General features: G+C 39.0%; 2 protein-coding genes across 2 annotated transcripts; one reads left to right on the top strand and one right to left on the bottom strand.

Moving 5' to 3' along the window:
• Positions 1-907: 907 nt before the first annotated feature.
• LOC134288821 (lipoma-preferred partner homolog) lies at positions 908-3,554 on the bottom strand. The gene has a single exon (XM_062854706.1). It carries the CDS (start codon positions 3,392-3,394, stop codon positions 1,613-1,615), a length of 1,782 nt encoding a protein of 593 aa, XP_062710690.1. The 5' UTR covers positions 3,395-3,554; the 3' UTR covers positions 908-1,612.
• Positions 3,555-13,978: 10,424 nt separating this feature from the next.
• On the top strand, positions 13,979-14,624 carry LOC134288820 (rRNA-processing protein FCF1 homolog). Its single transcript, XM_062854705.1, has one exon. It carries the CDS (start codon positions 14,054-14,056, stop codon positions 14,603-14,605), a length of 552 nt encoding a protein of 183 aa, XP_062710689.1. The 5' UTR covers positions 13,979-14,053; the 3' UTR covers positions 14,606-14,624.
• The last annotated feature ends 5,129 nt before the right edge of the window (positions 14,625-19,753 follow it).

Here is a 19,753-nt window from a genome sequence, read left to right as displayed (position 1 = left end):
TCCAAGTTAGAACAAAGATAGAATTTCATTGAAAAGCTGACAGCACTAGCGCCGTCATATAACAAGTTGCTTCAATCAATATATTTTAGACAAGTTTTATATTCATCACTGACAACAGGAACTGTCCCAAAAGTTCGTTAGAACTCGAATCGTAAAGGGGGTTCACCTACGCACAGTGGCGGGCCTCCATACAAAAGTCGGACAAAACCTGGTTGTTGCTACTAGAGACCGAGAACACTCTGCGTCAACAGGGATGGGGTCGAGGATGGGGTCTTGTTAGTAGGGTAGGATGTGAGATCTGGGAGTCACCAGGCACTGAACCCAGGACCTTCTGGATACGAATCAGAAGCGGTAGACCACAAAGTCTGTCGCTTATAAGGCATTCTATTCGCTTATATTGCGCGCAAACCCCAAAATTTTATTCCCACCTTTGGGTTTCCGCGCCGAAGACCCAGCGCCAGATTCGGCGACAAAGAAAACTGACAGCAGTCGCCGGACAGTTGGCAATCCTGATATTTGACGGCGGCCGCCCGGTAGTCATGTGAGTGGATTGTTGTCACGCAAATAGATCTTTTCGCTGAAAATGCATGTGTATTGAGTTACTGTTGACAGATTTTCTGCAGTGTTAGTGTGAAATTCAGCGATTTTCTGTATCGCGGAAGCCTTCGCTGGAAGAAAACGTCATGTTGTTCAGCGAAGCAAATAAAATTTTCAGTGAAAAAAGCAATAATAAGATGGAAATATGGCAAAGGAAGCTCTCAGTTAAAAACTGTGGAAGTGCTCATTGAACACTAAGCTGAGAAGCAGGCTTTGTCCCAGTGAGGACGTTACGCCAAGAAGAGAAGAGGAAGATGGAAATATAAGGAAGTCCCAGCCCAGATGCGTTTACATCATTAAAACACTTGGATTATCTACATTTTTTATTGGTTATCATAATTTCTGCGTTTACATATTCATAGTTTTACATGTCTCTATTTTGTAAGCTTTACAACATGATAAACAATTATTTTTCCACGTGTTTCGATTTGTAAAAAGAACGGCTTTTCGAATCTTCTATCGGTAGAAATGCAATAGCTATTAGATACCTATATCTCATTTCAAAACAACTTTAAAATGGATCCTCAATCTTGTATTGGCAATGTTCATTGTATCGATAATGTACTTTTTGTTACATCGTTTCGTTTTCGTAGACATAGTATTCACATAAGATGGAATGTTATGTTTGTTTGCATATCAACACGATTAGAAGGGAATGTCGAACTATATTATTAAATGCATCTGAATGTTTTAAAAGTTACGATTATAGATGTACCCAGATAGAATAAACTGTGCCACAATGCCACTAGACAGAATAAAAATGGTTGAGCAGTTTTCTACCACCACAATCAATCTACAACTATATCAACAGCCGGAATGATAACAACGTACAGTATCGTCTCTTATAAGTTTTCCCTAAGCTAACACGTTAAATCTTATCTCAATATTTATCGGAAAAAATCTGACTAATTCACTTTCGGACGTGAAATCGCTATTAGTGGATTAAGCTGCCTCTCTAGCATCTAGAACCGACAGTGATGACACCTATCAAACATGGTCGCCGCCGCATACCGCCTTACAACTCGGTCGTCATGTGGCTGGTCAAGGCCTGAACTCTCTTGGCGTTACAGCTCTTGCAGTATATGTGGTCATCCAGTGGGTAACAGCCGCGTCCTTCCGCTTCGGACGAGAGCAACAATCCGCAGTCCTCGCATTTGTAGCAATTGATGTGGAAGCTGCGATCCAGTGCCACCACGCGAATGGTCTCGTCCTGACCTGGTTCCGGCATGATCGGATTGTTACAAACGCAACATCTGGGGGCAAACTTTTTGTGGAAATCTTCGATGCAGTGAATCTGATTGGTCGCATCAACGGTAAACGGAATTCCATCCAACGACTTGCCACAAACGATGCAAGTAAAGCATTGAGGGTGATACGGCTTTCCGGTGGCTCGGAGAATACGCTCCAGAATGGGTTTCAAGCAAACCGAACACTTCTCCAACGTGTTTAGGTAATCTTCCTCACAGTACGGATTACCATCCAATGCGTAAAACGGCTTTCCCTGAAGGTTAATCTGGCATTGTTGGCAAGTAAAGCAAGCTATGTGGTAAATTTGATCCATCGCCGTGCAACCGTTGTTCTCGCCTACGACACGATCGCCACATTTGACACACGTACCGTATGTATCCGGATCAGATACGTTATCCATCGATTGTACGAGCAAATCGGTGAGTGTGTCCACTTCGGATTCCTTCGGTGGGTGACTTCGATGATGTTGATTTGATGCGCTAGTAATTAGGCTGTCGTTGGGACTGTTAATGCCACGGGAGTTCACATAGGGTGTGTACAAAGAATAATTAGATCTACCGGACATTTGACTGGTGGGACGAGGGTTGATGGGTTCATAGATCGATTCATAAGTTGTTGATCCTTGTGAACCCATTCCATAAGTACCGTACAGCGATTGATGATGCATGTTGTTGGCATAAATCTGATTATTTTGAGATATGTTACTGTATGTTTGACCACCGACACCTGGGCCAACCATATTGTACGTAGGTTGCGGTTGACGTCCCATCGGTGGAAGATCGGTCGCTCTTCTTAGCTCACTATACGATGAACTTACTGGACTTGGTGGTGGAGGGAATTCGTCATCATTATCCTCCAATGTTAGTTCATTGAGCGACAATGGAGCTTGCATTTCCTGAACTGGTGGAGGAGGAAGCTCATCTGAAATCTGTCTTTGAGTGAACGGCTTGTGGCCATTATTGTGAACGATGTTACTGTAAATCAACCCCTCGCCATTTTTATTTCCACCGGGAACGTTGGCGTAGGTAACATCCCCCTCGTAGAATCGTGTGGCAGTATTTTCGTACACCGCTCCATCTGCTTGCCCTCTCTGTGGTTTAACATTCATCATCCTCTTGTGGTGCTCCAATGCTTCCTTCTGCTGCTGGAGCTCTACTGCATTGTCAAGAGTTATTTTTCTCACCCCCATCTTTCCAATCCCGCCACCTGTTCCGAAATTTGTGTTCGTGTACGGATGCTCCTCTAGACCTCCGTGTCCCGCTTGTCCTTGGAGCAAGGTGGAGTACGATGGTTCGCAATACTGCTTAACGTGGGAACTTTTCGGCACTTGCGGCGGAACAGTGGACGGAGCCGGTTTTTTCGACGGTTTCGGTGGAACTGCTGGTCCTTTCTTACCCATCATGACCATCCCGGGTACGATTATTCCATTCGGGCCACTATCTGGAAGGGGGCCGCCCGTGTTGTTCTGTCCTTGAGCCTGTTGCTGTTTCTGAGGGTCATTTGCTGACCTCAGCGAAAGATGTGCCAACTGGGAATTGATGTTATCCATGGAACCTGAATTCACTTTGATGAATCACTACAATTTCTCCCGAAAGCGGGATGATTCACACCTATTTACAGGAACTAGGTGAGACAAATTACGAGAAAAAACACTTTTTAATGATGGGAGCTGCCCTGTTCTCTGCAAAATTTTCCTTTTGTCTGCACGAATGACATCATTCTGACATTTTATAAACAAGAAATTCGATAGACGAAAAAGGGCGTTGACGAGGGGTAGGGCAGTTGAAAAACACGGAAGAACAAAGGTGTGAGAATATCGTGGAGAATATTGAGTTGTCCAAAAAATGTCTCACGAAACCTAATGCAAGCCTATCCATATACAGTCCCGATTCGTTCGTTGGCGGCTCTTAGATGGGCTGTCTCGATGGTTGAATGTTCGCTGGTTGGGGCAAACCCCAACTAAAAAGCACTGTCAATGTCAAAATCGATGTCAAAACTAGTTTGACGTCTGACCGCCGTCGCATCGCAGCTCCTATATACAGAACGTTTGTGCAAGTATGTGAGTGTTTCGTGACGTATTTCTCGTCACTTGCGTGTGTCTAGAGCATTTTGATCAGTTGTCAGTTGCCCCAACGAACGAATATGATTCGCTAATCTGGGCGCAGTCGTGACCCAACGAGCGAATCCTCACTGTACGTGAGAACAAAAGATGTTTACAAAGTTCTTACAGATAGATTAACACGGGAAATCTGAACACAAACCACTACCACACAAGAATTTGGATTGGTCAATACACTCAGAAATAAAAGTATGTATACACGGAATTACTATTATTTATGCATTTTGTATCCGCATCTCTCTCACTCTCTTTCTGTTTTCATGCTATCTGCCGTTTAGCCTGGGTTGAAGAGAAGTGTTTCGTCAACCCAGGCGAAGCACCAGATAGCATGAAAACAGAAAGAGAGTGAGAGAGATACGGATACAAAATGCATAAATAATAGTAATTCCGTGTATACTTTTATTTCTGAGTGTAAGCGAATTTGGGTTGGGTTTGGATATTTTGGAAAATAAAAGGAAATTAGTCAATGATAACACAGCATTTAGGATTCAGTTTTGTATATTGACATACGCATTGGTGCATTTTGTACGCATAATACGCCAATGCGTTTATTGTGGAAATTTCACCTGCTTAGACTCTTGCGCAAAAATTGGTTGCGTGATGTAGTGAATACGAGGCGAATAGTAATGAGTAAAATCGAATCACCTTTACGTAGTTTACGTTGAGTGTGTATTGATGACAGATACAGTAGACTTTCGCTCGGTGCAAACGCTTTAACTGCAATGCTTTTTAACTGCAAGCCCGCTAAGTGCAACAATTTTGCAGTTAGGGGTCGTCCATAAATGACGTAGCTTTTTAGGGGGGAGGGGGGTGTTTGTGATTTTGTGACGAAGTGTGACGATAGGGGGGTAGGGGTTTATGATATGCTACGTAGCTTTCTACTAAGCCTATTGAAAAAAGTATTTCGTATTTAATAAAATTTATACTTGCATTAAGTATCATCCAGTAAATCGAAAAAAATATAAAATAAATATAATATAATATAAAAAATATAAAATATTGCATGAATTATTTTTTGTTTCATTCACATCAATGTAAATAACCAATAATGAAGATTAAAGGCAGCCTCATTTAATAAGACTCGCAGCTATCGGACGCAACAACTGTATCTGAGAAAATGGTTTTGAAATCCTGCGTGAAGAATAATGTATTGTGTTTGCAGACAAAAATCAATTTTGCTCAAATGCTTCTAATGACCAATAGTTTGTTGCTTGCTATAGAGGGCACTGCACGCCGCTAAGGTTGCAAAGGAAAATTTTTATAAGTTTTTGGCATTACAGTAAGGTTCAGATTTTATCACGCTCTCCGCGCGTCAGTCCTTTATTTTTCATTGATTTGCTGTTACATTTGAGGGCAAGTGTTTCCCCTCTTCTTCAAAATGAATGTTGAAGGCGTGTTTTGCAACGTTAAAAATATTGAAATTGCGTATAGATTTTGTAGAATATTTAAAAGCATTTTTGAAAATGGGCGTGATAAAAACGGAACAATACTGTATGGCATTATTTCAGGAGCTCTTTTCTACAGAACTTCCTCGAAGAATTCCTCCAACAATTTCTTAAGGAGCTCCTTTAGCAGCTTTGTAATGAATTTTTCATGGTGTTCTTTATTGGTTTCCCCAACAGGAGAAGGATAGCATTTCCACAGTAATTCATACTGGGAATCCCAGAAAAAAAAAGACTTCTGTAAACATTCCAAAAGGATCTGGAGGAATCTCAGAAGGGACTTCCAGAAGAATTTCAGAAGGAACTCCTGGAGGAATTTGAAAAGGAAATCATAGAGAAATTTCAAAAGAAACTCCGTGAGGAGTTCCTTGAGCAGTTCTAGATGGAACATTCGGAAAAATCTTGAATAAACTCCTGGAAGAGTCTCAGAAAGAGATATTTTTAGATTCTCAGAAGGAACTCCTGGTTCCACGGAAGAAATTTTTGAAAGAATCCCGGAAGGAATCTCTGAAAGAATCTCGAATGTAACTTTTGGGGAATCCCGGAAGACCAGGAGTTATGGTGAAATATAGGAAAGAAAATCCTGGAGGAATTCCAGAAGGAACAATGGGAGGAATCCGTAAAGGGATTCCTCGCGGAATTCTAAGAGAATGGGAAGATGCCGGAAAAAGTTCCTGGAGAAGTCCCGGTAATACAAATCCTGGATAAATCCTAGAAGGAAGTTCATGGGAAATATCAGAAGTATCCAAAAAGGAGTTCCTGAAGAAATCCGAAAAAGAACCCCTGGAAGAATCCCAGAAGGAATTTTTGGGAGGGCTTTTAAAGACCGGTGGGGTTTCCTGCCGAGATCTCGGAATGAATATCTAAGTGAATTACTGAAGAATATTAAGAAGGAATTCCTGGAGGAATCCCGAAAGGAACTTCTTTGGGAAACACAGAAAGAAGTTCTTATGGAACCTCAAAAAAAATCCGGTTAAAATCCCTGAAGAGCTGTCCGAAGGAACTGCTGGTGGAAGAAAGGAGAAGAAAACCTTGGAAGAGCTCTTGAAGGAAACCATGGATAAACTTTTAGAAAAACATTATAAAACAAACTGCTGGATAAATCTCAGAAGGAACGTTTGGGAGGAATCTTAGAATGAACTCCGGAAGGAAATATTGGAGGGATCTCTGAAGGAACCCCTGAAGGAATATAATAAGGAGGAATTTTCAAATATGGAATCCCAAGGATATATCCCCATATCCCAGAAGGAAATCCTGGAGGAACTAAAAAGGGAGAAATTCTCAAAACGGGATTCCCAAAAAAAAACTCCTAGAGTGATTCCAAAATGAACTGCTGTAAGAGTTTTAGAAGAAATGTCGTGGTGAATTTTATTCAAATGAAACCAATTTGATGTTTTGAAGAGATTTATTAGTGAGCAAACTAATATCTTCGGAAGAGCTAATATGGTATTTAACTATATTGGGAACATCAATTTCCTGTTCTGCAGAACGATGGGTGGTTTATTGAGACATTAGCTTTGGTGATAATCTCCACTAGTTGCACCTATGGTCTTGATGTCGGTGATCTGATCCTAGCAGTCGGCAATGTTATTTTTCTATTGTTTTTTTTTTTCATAATATTCTATGAAATGAAATCAGAGCTAAATTTTTATTTTTGACATGATTTTTTTTTAGGGGGGGGGGTGTTCAAGAAGCTACGTCATTTATAGAGGGGGTATCTGAATATGTGACGAAATGCTACGAGGGGGGAGGGGGGTATTAAAAATCGCTTTAAAAAAGCTACGTCATTTATGGACGACCCCTTATCGCACCGCTATCCGTCAAAATGAAATGTCAACAGCGATGCGATGTTTTGCGCATGCACTTTTGTTGCAATGCGATGTTTTTTGAATGCAGATTGGTTGCATTCTGCAGCAACTGACAGTTATGTGTCGGCTGTCAGTTGTTGCAGTTATCGAATTTCATTCGGTAAGTGAAACGTAAACATGTTGCACTTATCGAACGTCTACTGTACACGGGGAAATACATAACAGCTCATGAGGAAACTGTCAAGTTCGATTCAAGTATAAGTTACACGCTAAGATCAGTTTACCTATTTTTCTAAAATATGGGTAAATTTTATTCAAATTTGCGTAAACTTTACGCAAATATGGGTAAATAAAACTCATATTTTGGAAAAGTGCACAACCTCATTTATAGGTAATATTAACCCATATTTGGGTTACAATAGGCTCCTAAAGTCCTATCGGGATTCTTGTTTTAAACCACAATATATGGTTCAAGAGTACATATTTACTCATTTTTTGACGTTTTTATTAACCATAGTTGAAAATATATAATTTTTATTTTTTTAGCCTTTTGTCTCGTCCCTAGCTTATAACACATACTTTGAGTGATTTTTTTTCACCGTGTATGTCAGATAGGAACATTTTTGAAATCCCAGTGCGAAAAATGTCGAGCTCAGTCACACAAGGTTGACCTCAAATGTCAAAGTAGATCTATTTACCATTTTACTTATTTCGAATTTTCTCATTATTCTTTTGTTTTTCAAGTTCGAGTAAAGTACAATTCCGATTAGAATACCATGCTTGATCGTATTACTCAATATAAGCGAGATTTCGTCTTTAATTTTAGGACCCTATTACTCATATGTGTGTCCACATTACCCACATTTGAGTTTTGTTAACCTATATTTGAGTACCATTTACGCATATTTGCGGTTGTGCACTTTTTGGAAAAAAGGTAAACTGATCTAAGCGTGTAGGTTAAAAAGCGAACCCACAGACGAACCTATATATTAGAATTTCTTTCAGTATTCAGTCCAGTCCATACGTTAAAGATGGCTCTACGTCAAAGATAAAGTTCGTCAATCGTATTCCTCTCATCGCACTTTACATACCTAGCCCGCCATATTTCTTGGATCTGCAGTTCTTAAGACATCTGGTTTACTACTTATTTAAACATTTTATTGACTTTAAATTAATGTTTCAACTTATTCACTTTTTCCTTTCCTTTCCTTTGCATTAAAAAAGTCACAAACATCAACAAAAAAAGCACGGCAAAAATCTAAAACTGAATAAATAATTAAAAATGCACGGAAAAATAATGTTTCGGAAAAGTGAATGATTCAAACGTAAGAAAAACAGTATAATATATTGTTACATAAAAATCGAATGTAAATGTATAGTAGCTACAATGTGCGAAGCTTTTAGCGAACCATTTCATTACAATATACATTATTGTAGCTGGTACACTGTATGGTGCAGGAATGGTTTTCACCAAACACCCTATGGTTAGTTTTTATCCGGGCAGCTAACAAAAAATCGAGAAGATCGCCCGCCGGAAGCATAGCAAGAGCTCCTCAAATTAATCACATAAATTGTTCGTAAGTTTCTACCGGATCTATGCGCATCTGAAAGAGAATTTAATTTTCTTTCCAAAAAGTGCTCGTTTGTTTCTCTACGATGCGGAATTCGTTACGAAAAAGTGAAAAAAGTGCACTTTGCCTATGATGCACCATGGCGCTTTTTGGAGGAGTCACTCATTTCTTAGGGTTTTCATTCCTGCCATCTGACGCGGAGAGATCATAAGCTTCCGTCAGATTAGCCTATTGCAACAGTGATGTTTAAACAACGTTTAAGAAACTTTTATAGCAACCTTTGTTCAATCAAATCTAAAATTAGAAATGAAATCCGTACAATGTTACAGAAAGCATATTGTTCAACATGTTTTGAATGCATAATGGTGGAATAATTGTCGAAGAAAGCTTGTTATTGTGCCTTGCAAGATAAATCCGCGAAACGCGTTTGTCTTCTTATTTTCCATCAAGTTGTCAAAATATGATCGCACCACTATGAGCGACCTGTTGGTCAAAAATTCTGTATGCGGCGGTAATATCAAATCCACATGAGGCTGCGGCGATATAGCCGCGAGGAGATGCACGCAATACAGACGCAATGTCGAAATGGAAAAGGTCAAGCCGCATCCTCCGGCAGCATCACTATCATCAAGATTATCGGGTAACAAATGTAAAGGCTAAATGCGTAATAAACAGAGGAACAATGTTGCGATAAATATTATGATTTCTGGCCACCTGTTTTGCCTTTGTGCTCACGTTTGTTTTGATGTGAACGGCCTGAAGGCTGATGCGCTGCTGCTGGGTGGGTGACAGTATCTGTTCGATTTTGACATTGCGTCTGTATCGCGGGCATCTCCTAGCGGCCATATCGCGCCGCCCAATGCGGATTTATTATGAGCGCCGCAATATTATGAGGTTAACTTCTATTCCGCAACAATGATTTTAGTGACTTTTCTTAAGTGAATAAACAACAAACAAGGGGCCAAACACGTATTAGCATAATAAGTGTATAAGAAGAGTATTAGCGTATTAGTATATTTGCGGTATATTAATATATTACCATATTATTATCAAAGTAATCGTAGCTGCTGAAATTAAGGCTGTGACAGGTGAATCACTAGAGCAACATTAACGGCGGCTACTATTCGAGCAACCCGTGCAGCGCTACCATTTTGACTTAACCACCCTTTTTCACACCGGTAGCAATCAAATCAGTCACCTTGATTCGTATCGGGAGGGCTGTCATATTCCCATATAATATTTAGCAGCGCAACTGTCCCGCTACTATATTTGGTCACCCACCCATAGCGCTACTATTTTGCGAGCGCATCCAGCAGCGACCGGTAAAGTTTGCTGCAATGATAGAGGGCTTCCAAACGGGGTAGGAGAAGCGCACCGTTAAAGGTGCTCTAAACAAACATCGTTTTTCTGATTCCGCAATAAGGCTCCTAAAGTCTTATCAGGATTCTTATTTTAAACCACAATATATGGTTCAAGAGTACATATTTACTCATTTTTGACGTTTTTATTAACCGTAGTTGAAAATATATAATTGGCTTCTTTAGCGGTGTTGAGATAATTCCATATTCAGAATCTGCATGCAAAACTGAGCCGAAATCCAAATTTTCATGAATTTTGGTGCCCGGGAACCTATTTAAAAATCAGTTTGAAGTTTGTATGGGAGCGATTTGTCGAATCACCCCTCGACGCATTTTGTACTGGGCGGAGCTGTCAAGCAGTTGGCCAGCTGTCAAAAGGTGATTTCGAAAAATCTCTTCAAAAGCGATTTTAGGAACCAAAATGAAGTTCTAAAAATCTGAAAAAAATCATGGTGGTTCAGAAAAAGATGCTCTTTTGTATAAAATCAAAAAATCAATACATTTTTCTAAATTTAAAAACCCAATTCTGAATCTGCATGCCAAACTGAACCGAAATCCAAATTTTCATCAATTTTGGTGCCCGGGAACCTATTTACAAATCAATTTGAAGTTTGCATGGGAGTGATTTGTCGAATCACCCCTCGTCGCATTTTGTACTGAGCGGAGCTGTCATGCAGTGACCCAGCTGTCATAAGGTGATTTCAAAAAATCTGTTTGAAATTGATTTTAGGTACCAAAATAAAGTTCTAAAAATCTGAAAAAATCATAGCGGCTCAGAAAAAGGTGCTCTTTTGTTTAAAAATAAAAAATCATTGAATTTTTCTTAATTTAAAACCCAATTTGTATACAGTAGACGTTCGCTCGGTGCAAACGCTTTAACTGCAATGCTTTTTAGCTGCAAGTCCGTTAAGTGCAACAAATTTGCAGTTATCGCACCGCTATCCGTCAAAATGAAATGTCAAAAGCCATGCGATGTTTTTCGCATGCACTTTTGTTGCACTGCGATGTTTTTCGTATGCACATTCGTTGCATTCTGCATCAACTGACAGTTATGTGACGTCTGTCAGTTGTTGCAGTTATCGAATTTCATTCGGTAAGTGAAACGTAAACATGTTGCACTTATCGAACGTCTACTGTATTTCAATTCACATCCTTTAAGTACAGTGTATCAAACAATTGTCCGTACAGCAGTTTTTTGGTCAAAATAATTTTTCATTCAAATGTTTATAACTTTTTTATACGTCAATCAAAAACGCTGAAATTTTGACCAATCATAAACTATATATTGCAGCTCCATTGGTAAAATTTTGAGCGAGATCGAATAAGTTTTCTGAAAGTTATAGAACTTTTAGTAAAACTTTTAGGATTTTTGAACAGATTTTTAAAACATTATATCTCAATATGTAGTCGATGAAACTTTTTCAATATTTTTTGTGTTGCAGCTTATACCTAAGGCTTTCATATGCAGCTTCGTTTGAAGTTTTATATTCACTACAAAAAATATGAAAAATCTGTACATATTCAGAGTATTGTTTGGATATTTATCATATTTTGATCAATAAAAGTGCCAAGTGTTTTCAACTTTTTTAAACTCTCTTAATGTTATATTTTTATACAGGACCTACTAAACAACATATGAAGAGTAGGTCCTATGCATTTTTCGTTCAGTTAATGCACTTTTATTGGTAGAAAACGTTTGGCAGATTATATGTTCAAAATATGGTAATTTTTTAAATACCGTCAACTACATAAGCAAATTTTTCATACTTTTTGTAGTGAATATAAAACCTCAAACGAAGCTGTATATGAAAGTCTTAGGTATAAGCTGTAACACAAAAAAGATTGAAAAAGTTTCATCGACTACATATTGAGATATAATATTTTAAAAATGTGTTCAAAAATCTTATAAGTTTTAGTAAAAGTTCTATAACTTTCAGAAAACTTATTCGATCTCGCTTAAAATTTTACCAATAGAGCAGTAATGTATGATTCATGATTGGTCGAAATTTCAGCAGTTTTGATTGACGTATAAAAAAGTTATAAACATTTGATGGAAAAATAATGTTGACAAAAAATTTGCTGTACGGACAATAGGGTCCTAAAATTAAAGACGAAATCTCGCTTATATTGAATAATACGATCAAGCATGGTATTCTAATCGGAATTGTACTTTACTCGAACATGAAAAACAAAGGAATAATGAGAAAATTCGAAATAAGTAAAATGGTAAATAGTTCTACTTTGACATTTGAGGACAACCTCGTATGACTGAGCTCGACATTTTTCGCACTGGGATTTCAAAAATGTTCCTATCTGACATACACGGTCAAAAAAAATCACTCAAAGTATGTGTTATAAGCTAGGGGCGAGACAAAAGGCTGAAAAAATAAAAATTATATATTTTCAACTACGGTTAATAAAAACGTCAAAAAATGAGTTAATATGTACTCTTGAACCATATATTGTGGTTTAAAACAAGAATCCCGATAGGACTTTAGGAGCCTATTGTTTGATACACTGTAGTTTAATTAGTTAAAAATACTTACCTCACATTTTGAATTTACTCTTTCCCGTTGAGTTTTCAGTGCCTAATTGTTGTATTTCTCTCCAAATATTTACTTTTTCCGTAGTCTCGTCCGTAGTAGTTCGGTAAGCAGCGACCTTGGTAGCGACTAAATTGCGACTAAGTTTTTGACGGTTATGTGAGTCGTTTTCAATATGCTAGATACTCAAAAGAGAGTAAACGTTCAAACTGCGTTGAGTGAGTCAAAAGCTACTCAGTTCGAATAAATAATCCTACTCACCTTTTGACATTTCAGCAAAAGTTTCGAAGTGAGTCGAAAACGACTCACTTTTGAGTCGTTTTCAACGAGCGTGTAACTGCAAGTCCGCTAAGTGCAACAATTTTGCAGTTTCTGCAGCAACTGACACTTATGTGACGCCTGTCAGTTGTTGCAGTTATCGAATTTCATTCGGTAAGTGAAACGTAAACATGTTGCACTTATCGAACGTCCACTGTATCTGGAAACCTGATGCGTATCTTGTCGAAGCAAAAAATTTAATGTATATTTCTGGAGCAACATTTGAAAAGGGCCCAAGAGGTCTTGTGTCTTTTTCTAAAACGCTCCGTAGGGCATAACAGCAGCCCGCCCACGCAAATGAACACCGTTATCCGAAAGATCGATGTTTGCTCTATCTGATAACGGTCTTAGTTTTTGTAAATAAGCTGAGGGGGGCTTAGGAGCGACTATAGATAGTAGAGTAAACATAGATCCGCGGACACCGCTGACTAAAATGTTTCAAGCGTGTAAGTAGTAATTTTCAAGAGTGTGACGGTTGAATATGACGTCATGCGCTCCATTGATGTTGTCCAAATCGTGACGTCATGCTCGTTTGGATACAGATTTTGGCAGTTCGTTTGGATACAACGGATTCATCAACACGGATCTATGTTTACTCTACTATCTATAGGAGCGACATGTGAAGTCATTGTTTACCAATGCTTGTATGCCCTTTTCAAATGTTGCTCCAGATTTTGGAATGTGACACCCCCCTCGGAAGATCAAGTTGCGGAAAATGCGACTTTTTTTATTTTTTCCGTGTCTCAAAGGCCTATTGAAATGTCAACCCTGTTCGCCATAAAAAAACGATAAACACCCCGGGATGTTTTTTTTGACAAAAACTAACCTGCGACAAAAGAAAAACAAAAACAGGTCAGCAAACAAGTTTCAGAAGGAAAACGTGTTGGTTCTCCGTAAAATTTGATTCAATAAGCTATTTTTCTGTTCAAAATGGTAAAATATTCGACTTGAATAGTATCCTGCCTCTATTTAATACGTACTATTTGTAGGCTAACAAAAAACTGAAGCTCAAACGTCTACATGGGCAGAAAGCGGCTCAACTAAAGAGGATGATCAAACCAACCGACAGCAGGCTGAAAGAAGCCGATCGAGTGGTTTCCAAAAAGAAGAAATCCGGCGAAACCGAACGACAGGTAATGGAGAAGCCCCAGGCCAGCTCGGCCATGTTCTTCCAGTACAATACGCAACTTGGGCCGCCGTACCACATTCTGGTGGACACCAATTTCATCAACTTCAGCATCAAGAACAAGCTGGACATTGTGAAGACCATGATGGACTGTCTGTATGCCAAGTGCATCCCGTACGTTACGGATTGCGTCGTTGGGGAACTGGAAAAGCTAGGTCAAAAATACAAACTGGCGCTGCGTATCATCAAAGACTCCCGGTTCGAGCGGATCAAGTGTATGCACCGGGGAACCTACGCCGATGACTGCCTGGTCCAACGGGTAATGCAACACAAGTGCTACATCGTGGCCACCAACGATAAGGACCTGAAGCGAAGGATCCGGAAAATCCCCGGGGTGCCCATTATGAACGTGGCCATGAACCGGTACGTGATAGAGCGGATGCCCGATGCGTTTGAACCGATGGCGAAGAAATAGATGTTGGCGTAAGAAGAAACTGTTTTGTTATTTCCTTGGTGATTATCACTAGCCAATCTCAGAATTCTACATAATAAGGATTCTTCATTCCGTGAATGAAGATAACATTGAAATAAAAAAGACGCATGACGAATTTCAGTTGATCTGATTGATAATTATTGTAGATGAATATCAGATCCAATAATGTTCAACGAACCTATACCATACCATATATTTAGGTGTAGCTGTCTCTATATGAGAATTCCTACCAAATATTTATAACAAAATACTGTCTAAATTTCAGATAAAATAGTGGAAACTTTTACCGATTCCATATTGTCGGGCCGCCACCAAACCGGACTTCGCACAATCAAGTCGCGACGCGACCTAACTCGCGACGTTTTTTAATCATGTCAAAAGTAGTGCGCATCCTTCCCGTTGTTGTCAGCAACACAGCGCACTAGATGCGAAACAGTTGCAACACTTGTGGACCAAGAAAACGGCAATTTTTGATTGAATGTCGGTCTTGATTCCAACCGGATAGACAATAATAGACTCGCGGTTCTAAGTAGTTTTTCGGTTAATAATACAGGGTATTTAACCCTGGTGGGGGCTGGCTCACCGAATCTTCCGGTCCGCTTTAGTGCTTTATGCATCATTGTGACCAGGTGTTGTTCTAGTTTTTCCAGCTGTATTGTAAAGCATGAGCGGTGATCCTTGGCATCCTTGTTAAATTAGGCGACTCGGAATGTTGATCGACCACCGATTGTTGCTGGCAGATGCAGTGGAAAGTTTGTCTTAATACGTATCAATCGTCTCTGACAAACGAGAAAAACTGACTTCACTGATTACCTGTCTCTGAGCCAAATTTGGTATAGAGTCTTCAGTCTCCGATTAGTCGCTTCATGTTTGATGGAGGCTTTCAATCCAATGGGGTTACACAGTCGCTATCCGAATGAAGAGAATAATATTCCGCGTAATAGGTATATCACAAATCAAAAGAGGTGCGGTACATTACGTGGAATGGAGATGCTGAATTGGGTACCAGACCAAGTCCCTGCTGGGTGGTGCGAAATAGATGAGCCATAGACAATAGAATCGTCAATGTCGTAGGGCATAGAATGTGACTATTGTCGAAACAACACTATTTTTGGTCATTGTCCAACCAAAATCATAAGCGGCGTCCACTTACACTAAGCGCATAACTATGTTAGGGTCAAGATTAGGGTGAAATCAGTGGTAAAATATAATAACACTTTTAAGTTTGTGTAGTAAGTTGAACTAGAGTTAACTTTTTATTGAGACATTTTCTGTAGGTTTATTCTGGATTACAATACATTAGCTGCCCTTCAACTGAATTATTTTATAACAGTAAATAACATTAGTCCTTCTTGATAAAAGATGTATTAACAAAAAAGCATTTCAATGTGGACATAGAATTGCGAAACTATACATCTGATCAGATGTTTTTCCGGTATTAAATTTGGGGTGGAGAGTTGAACACTTATGGAAAATAGTTTTTCAATTTCAGACAAACATCACATGAACACAGCTACTAATGAACCAAACCTTCTCTACTGTCTTCTCATTTTGCCGCTTCATATCCTCAATTGAACTTATCTGACACTAGTTAGGACTGTCTGTGGAAGATCCGGGTTTCTAATTCTGGGTAGGACTTGTTAAAACGGGATGCCTGATATGTACTGCGAACAAATGGGCTGGAAGCACTGAGCAATCGCAATTACTGTCGTACTAATCATATTAAATGCATGCTTTTCTACTTACATCCCGAACGTCGCCAACCGGCAAAGAGGACATGACAAAAACGCGAGATGGCCCTTACAAAAACGGAAAAGGCGGTGAAAATGTTCACCGATGCAACGATATGGAAACAAAATAGATGAGAAATTATCGACCAAATCATAATCTATGAACATATCGCTAATGTTCTTTATCATTCTTTCTTTTTCTCGTTTCAGCAACAAAATCGAAACCTCTCTACTATCTCTTCATTTTCAACCTCTTCCCATCCTATTCCCACATCTTCCTATATCATCTACCCCATCTATTTAATGTATCTGACACTTGTTGGGACTGGTAACGCCAGCGCCTGCCTGTGGAAGATCCCGGTGTGCTAATTCGGTGTAGGACATGTTAACGGGGGAGGCTTAGTAGGTCCACATCTGCCTACAAGCAGATGGGCTGACAGTTGTCGGCCTGGGTGTGGACTGAGCAATTACAATTACAATTACAATTACAATACAGGGTATTTAACCCTAAAAGGGATACCTGGGGTCCATTGGACCCCAGGCGCCTTTCAGAGCTCGTCTTTGATGGAACACACTCAGCGAGGCGACGAAACTGAGGTCATGAAGGTATCCCTTTTAGGGTTAATCCAGTCGGGGAAGGGATAGTTATATTATTTTCTCGTTTCAGAGAACGAGCAATGGCGCTTGAACCAACACGCAGAAAAATAACACATATTAGAACCAAATTCAAAGAGATTTCATTTCTAAGTCGCGGGGTTTATTGAATCAAAAAAATATTTTCTTTGATTTCAATATCGAAGAATGCACATAGCCAATAATGAGCAAGATGATTCAGTTTTAGCCTGAGATTTTCAAGAGCAGATCTGGCCGTGAACGATAGCTCGCTATCAGTGATGCATATTATAACAGTACCCGTGTTCGATTCTCGCATGCTTTTTTTTTTCATTTCGTTACCACTTTTAAACAAAAATATTTTGTTTTTGAATCTAAGTCGATGGAGATTTGTTTCTAAAAAATATAGACTTTGAAATCACAAAATTGCTTAGTTTCAAAGCAATCATGTTATAGATTCAAAGTGAAGAAGTATTTGAAACTAAAATCAACGCCGCGAGGCTTGATTTTAGAAACAATGAAATGAATGCTTTGAAACTAATGCCAAATATTTTAGATTCAAAGCAAAAAAGGTATTAGGCCGTGGTTCAATGATTTATTTTCTTTGATTCAAAGCACTTTATTTTTGAGTTTAATATATTTTTTTCTGCGTGAAGGCTTTCGAGCCAGGACATAAGGGGTTAATACCATAAGTAGCTTTGTCCCATCCCAGGAAGAAGAGGAGGCCCAACGGAGTGACATTAACTTTCTTAGCAACGTCACTCCCAACGTTTTTGCTTCACATTTATTACTGCACAGTAGGCCTGGCCGCTTCAATACTTTCCGATGCCTTGCAAGTATTGATAATGACAAGAAAAATGGTAGAAGTAGTCGATTCTATCATTTTCCAGGATTCTTTCAATGAATTGCTGTGTACACGCAGAAAAATATATATTAAATTCTAAAATAAACAACTTTGAAACAAAAATAAAATACCATTGATCCACGGCCTAAGTGCGATTTTTATTGAATCAACAACTGCAAGTATTTGCTTCAAAGCATTTATTTTGTTGTTTTTAAGTCTAGCTGTCATAAGCCTGAATGTAAATTCAAAGTGAAAAATATTTGATTCTAATATTCAATTTCATTGAAACAAATATATTTCTACTTTATTTCAAAAATATTTATTTTTGATTCAAGAAACACATTATTTTTGAATCAAATACATATTATGTTCGTTTTAAAAATAATATTATTTGATACTAATATATTTCAAAAAGACCATTAAAATATATTCGTAATGGATTATCTGCTTTGATTGATTGCGATCTAATAAATACCGAGAGCATGTGATCAAAATGCTCCCACTAGTTATAAGATCGTATTCAATCAAAGTAGATAATCCAATAAAGATGGATAAGACTTTTGGGGAATCATATTTACTAGATTGAGCTAAATATATAATCTTAACAATAGTTTTCAGAATTTTGCAGTTATATACTTTTCGAACATCGACATGTCTTTTGCTGTTCGTAGCAAGTAAGTTGTTGTGCAGTTGTCCCTTGTTGCATCAGCAACAGCCGGTGGAGGTGGAGGCAGCGTAGTTGCAGACGCAAATTCGACGGAAGGTTCGGTGGAATAGCGGAGGAAGAATCTGTCAATCAGAAAAGGTTTTCTTAGTAGGCTCAGTGTACCAGTTATGGCTATCAGAGATGGCATACACCTCAGAGCGCTAAGTGAGAAGATAAAAAAATACACATTACACACAGCCTGCATGATGAGAAAGAGTGCGTGTGTAGAATTATCTTCTGCGTGGTTCGACTGCACGCGCTCGGCATCGTTGTCGCATTGCGCACGACGGTGAGCGCAGGAAAGCAAAAGAAAGTACAGTCCAACACACAGCTCACATCACAGCGCTGCGCTACTCTGTACTGCCGAGAGCCTACAACTTGCAGCTCAGTCAGCGCAGCTGTGTAGCACATTCCTAGAAATGAGCAAAGCTCACGCAGAAGAAGCTTGAGCTCTGCGACGTCTCGCGCAGCTGGTGTGGCAACTTACACATTCGCACTCTCACGCAAAGTTTTGCGGCTGAGCGATGTGTGTTTGTTGCCGGTCCACATTCGTAGCAAAAGAGAGCGGCGCTCATTTTATCGAAGATGTGTACGCAGAGCTGTTTATCAGTGTATCTATGCCATCTCTGAATTGGCTATAGTACCTCAAATTCGCCATAGTTGATTTTCAACCATTAAAGATACAAATCAACAAGAAAAAAATCGTGAACAACAGATCACGATCACAAAAGATGATTGCAATCATTCAAACTTCACAATTTGCTCAAATTATGGTAGAAATAAATCATTTTCCTTAACTTTTCGGCCTCCTTGCACCCTATTTCGCCATAGTGTACCAGTTATGGCAACTCCCATAAGGAATGCATGTAAATAGTGCGAAGTGGAACCCAAATTAACAAATGTGTCCATAACTGGTACAGGGTTCCTATCATTGGCACATGCCGTAATAAATACTAAAAGAAGTTTTGGCTCCGTTTCTATATTTTTCCTGTAAAGTATTGAAACAAATCAATCATTTGACTTATTGTTTACATTCGTCGGTCTTCTTCTTATTTTTGTAGAAATAGTTTTTCTTAGGTAGTGCGATAACTGGTACAGGCACCCTAAACAGAATTTTATGAACAGTAAATGCTTACCAGGTCTTTTCTCCATTACGGCAACATGCACTTTCTTTGTATCCGCTAGAATCAGCTACAGATTGAGTACACTCAGAAATAAAAGTATACACGGAATTACTA

The sequence above is a fragment of the Aedes albopictus genome, chromosome 2 (genome assembly GCF_035046485.1).
Source record: "Aedes albopictus strain Foshan chromosome 2, AalbF5, whole genome shotgun sequence".
Taxonomy (NCBI): domain Eukaryota; kingdom Metazoa; phylum Arthropoda; class Insecta; order Diptera; family Culicidae; genus Aedes; species Aedes albopictus.
Note: the sequence above shows the minus strand (reverse complement) of the source record. Positions and strands in the feature narration are given on the sequence as shown.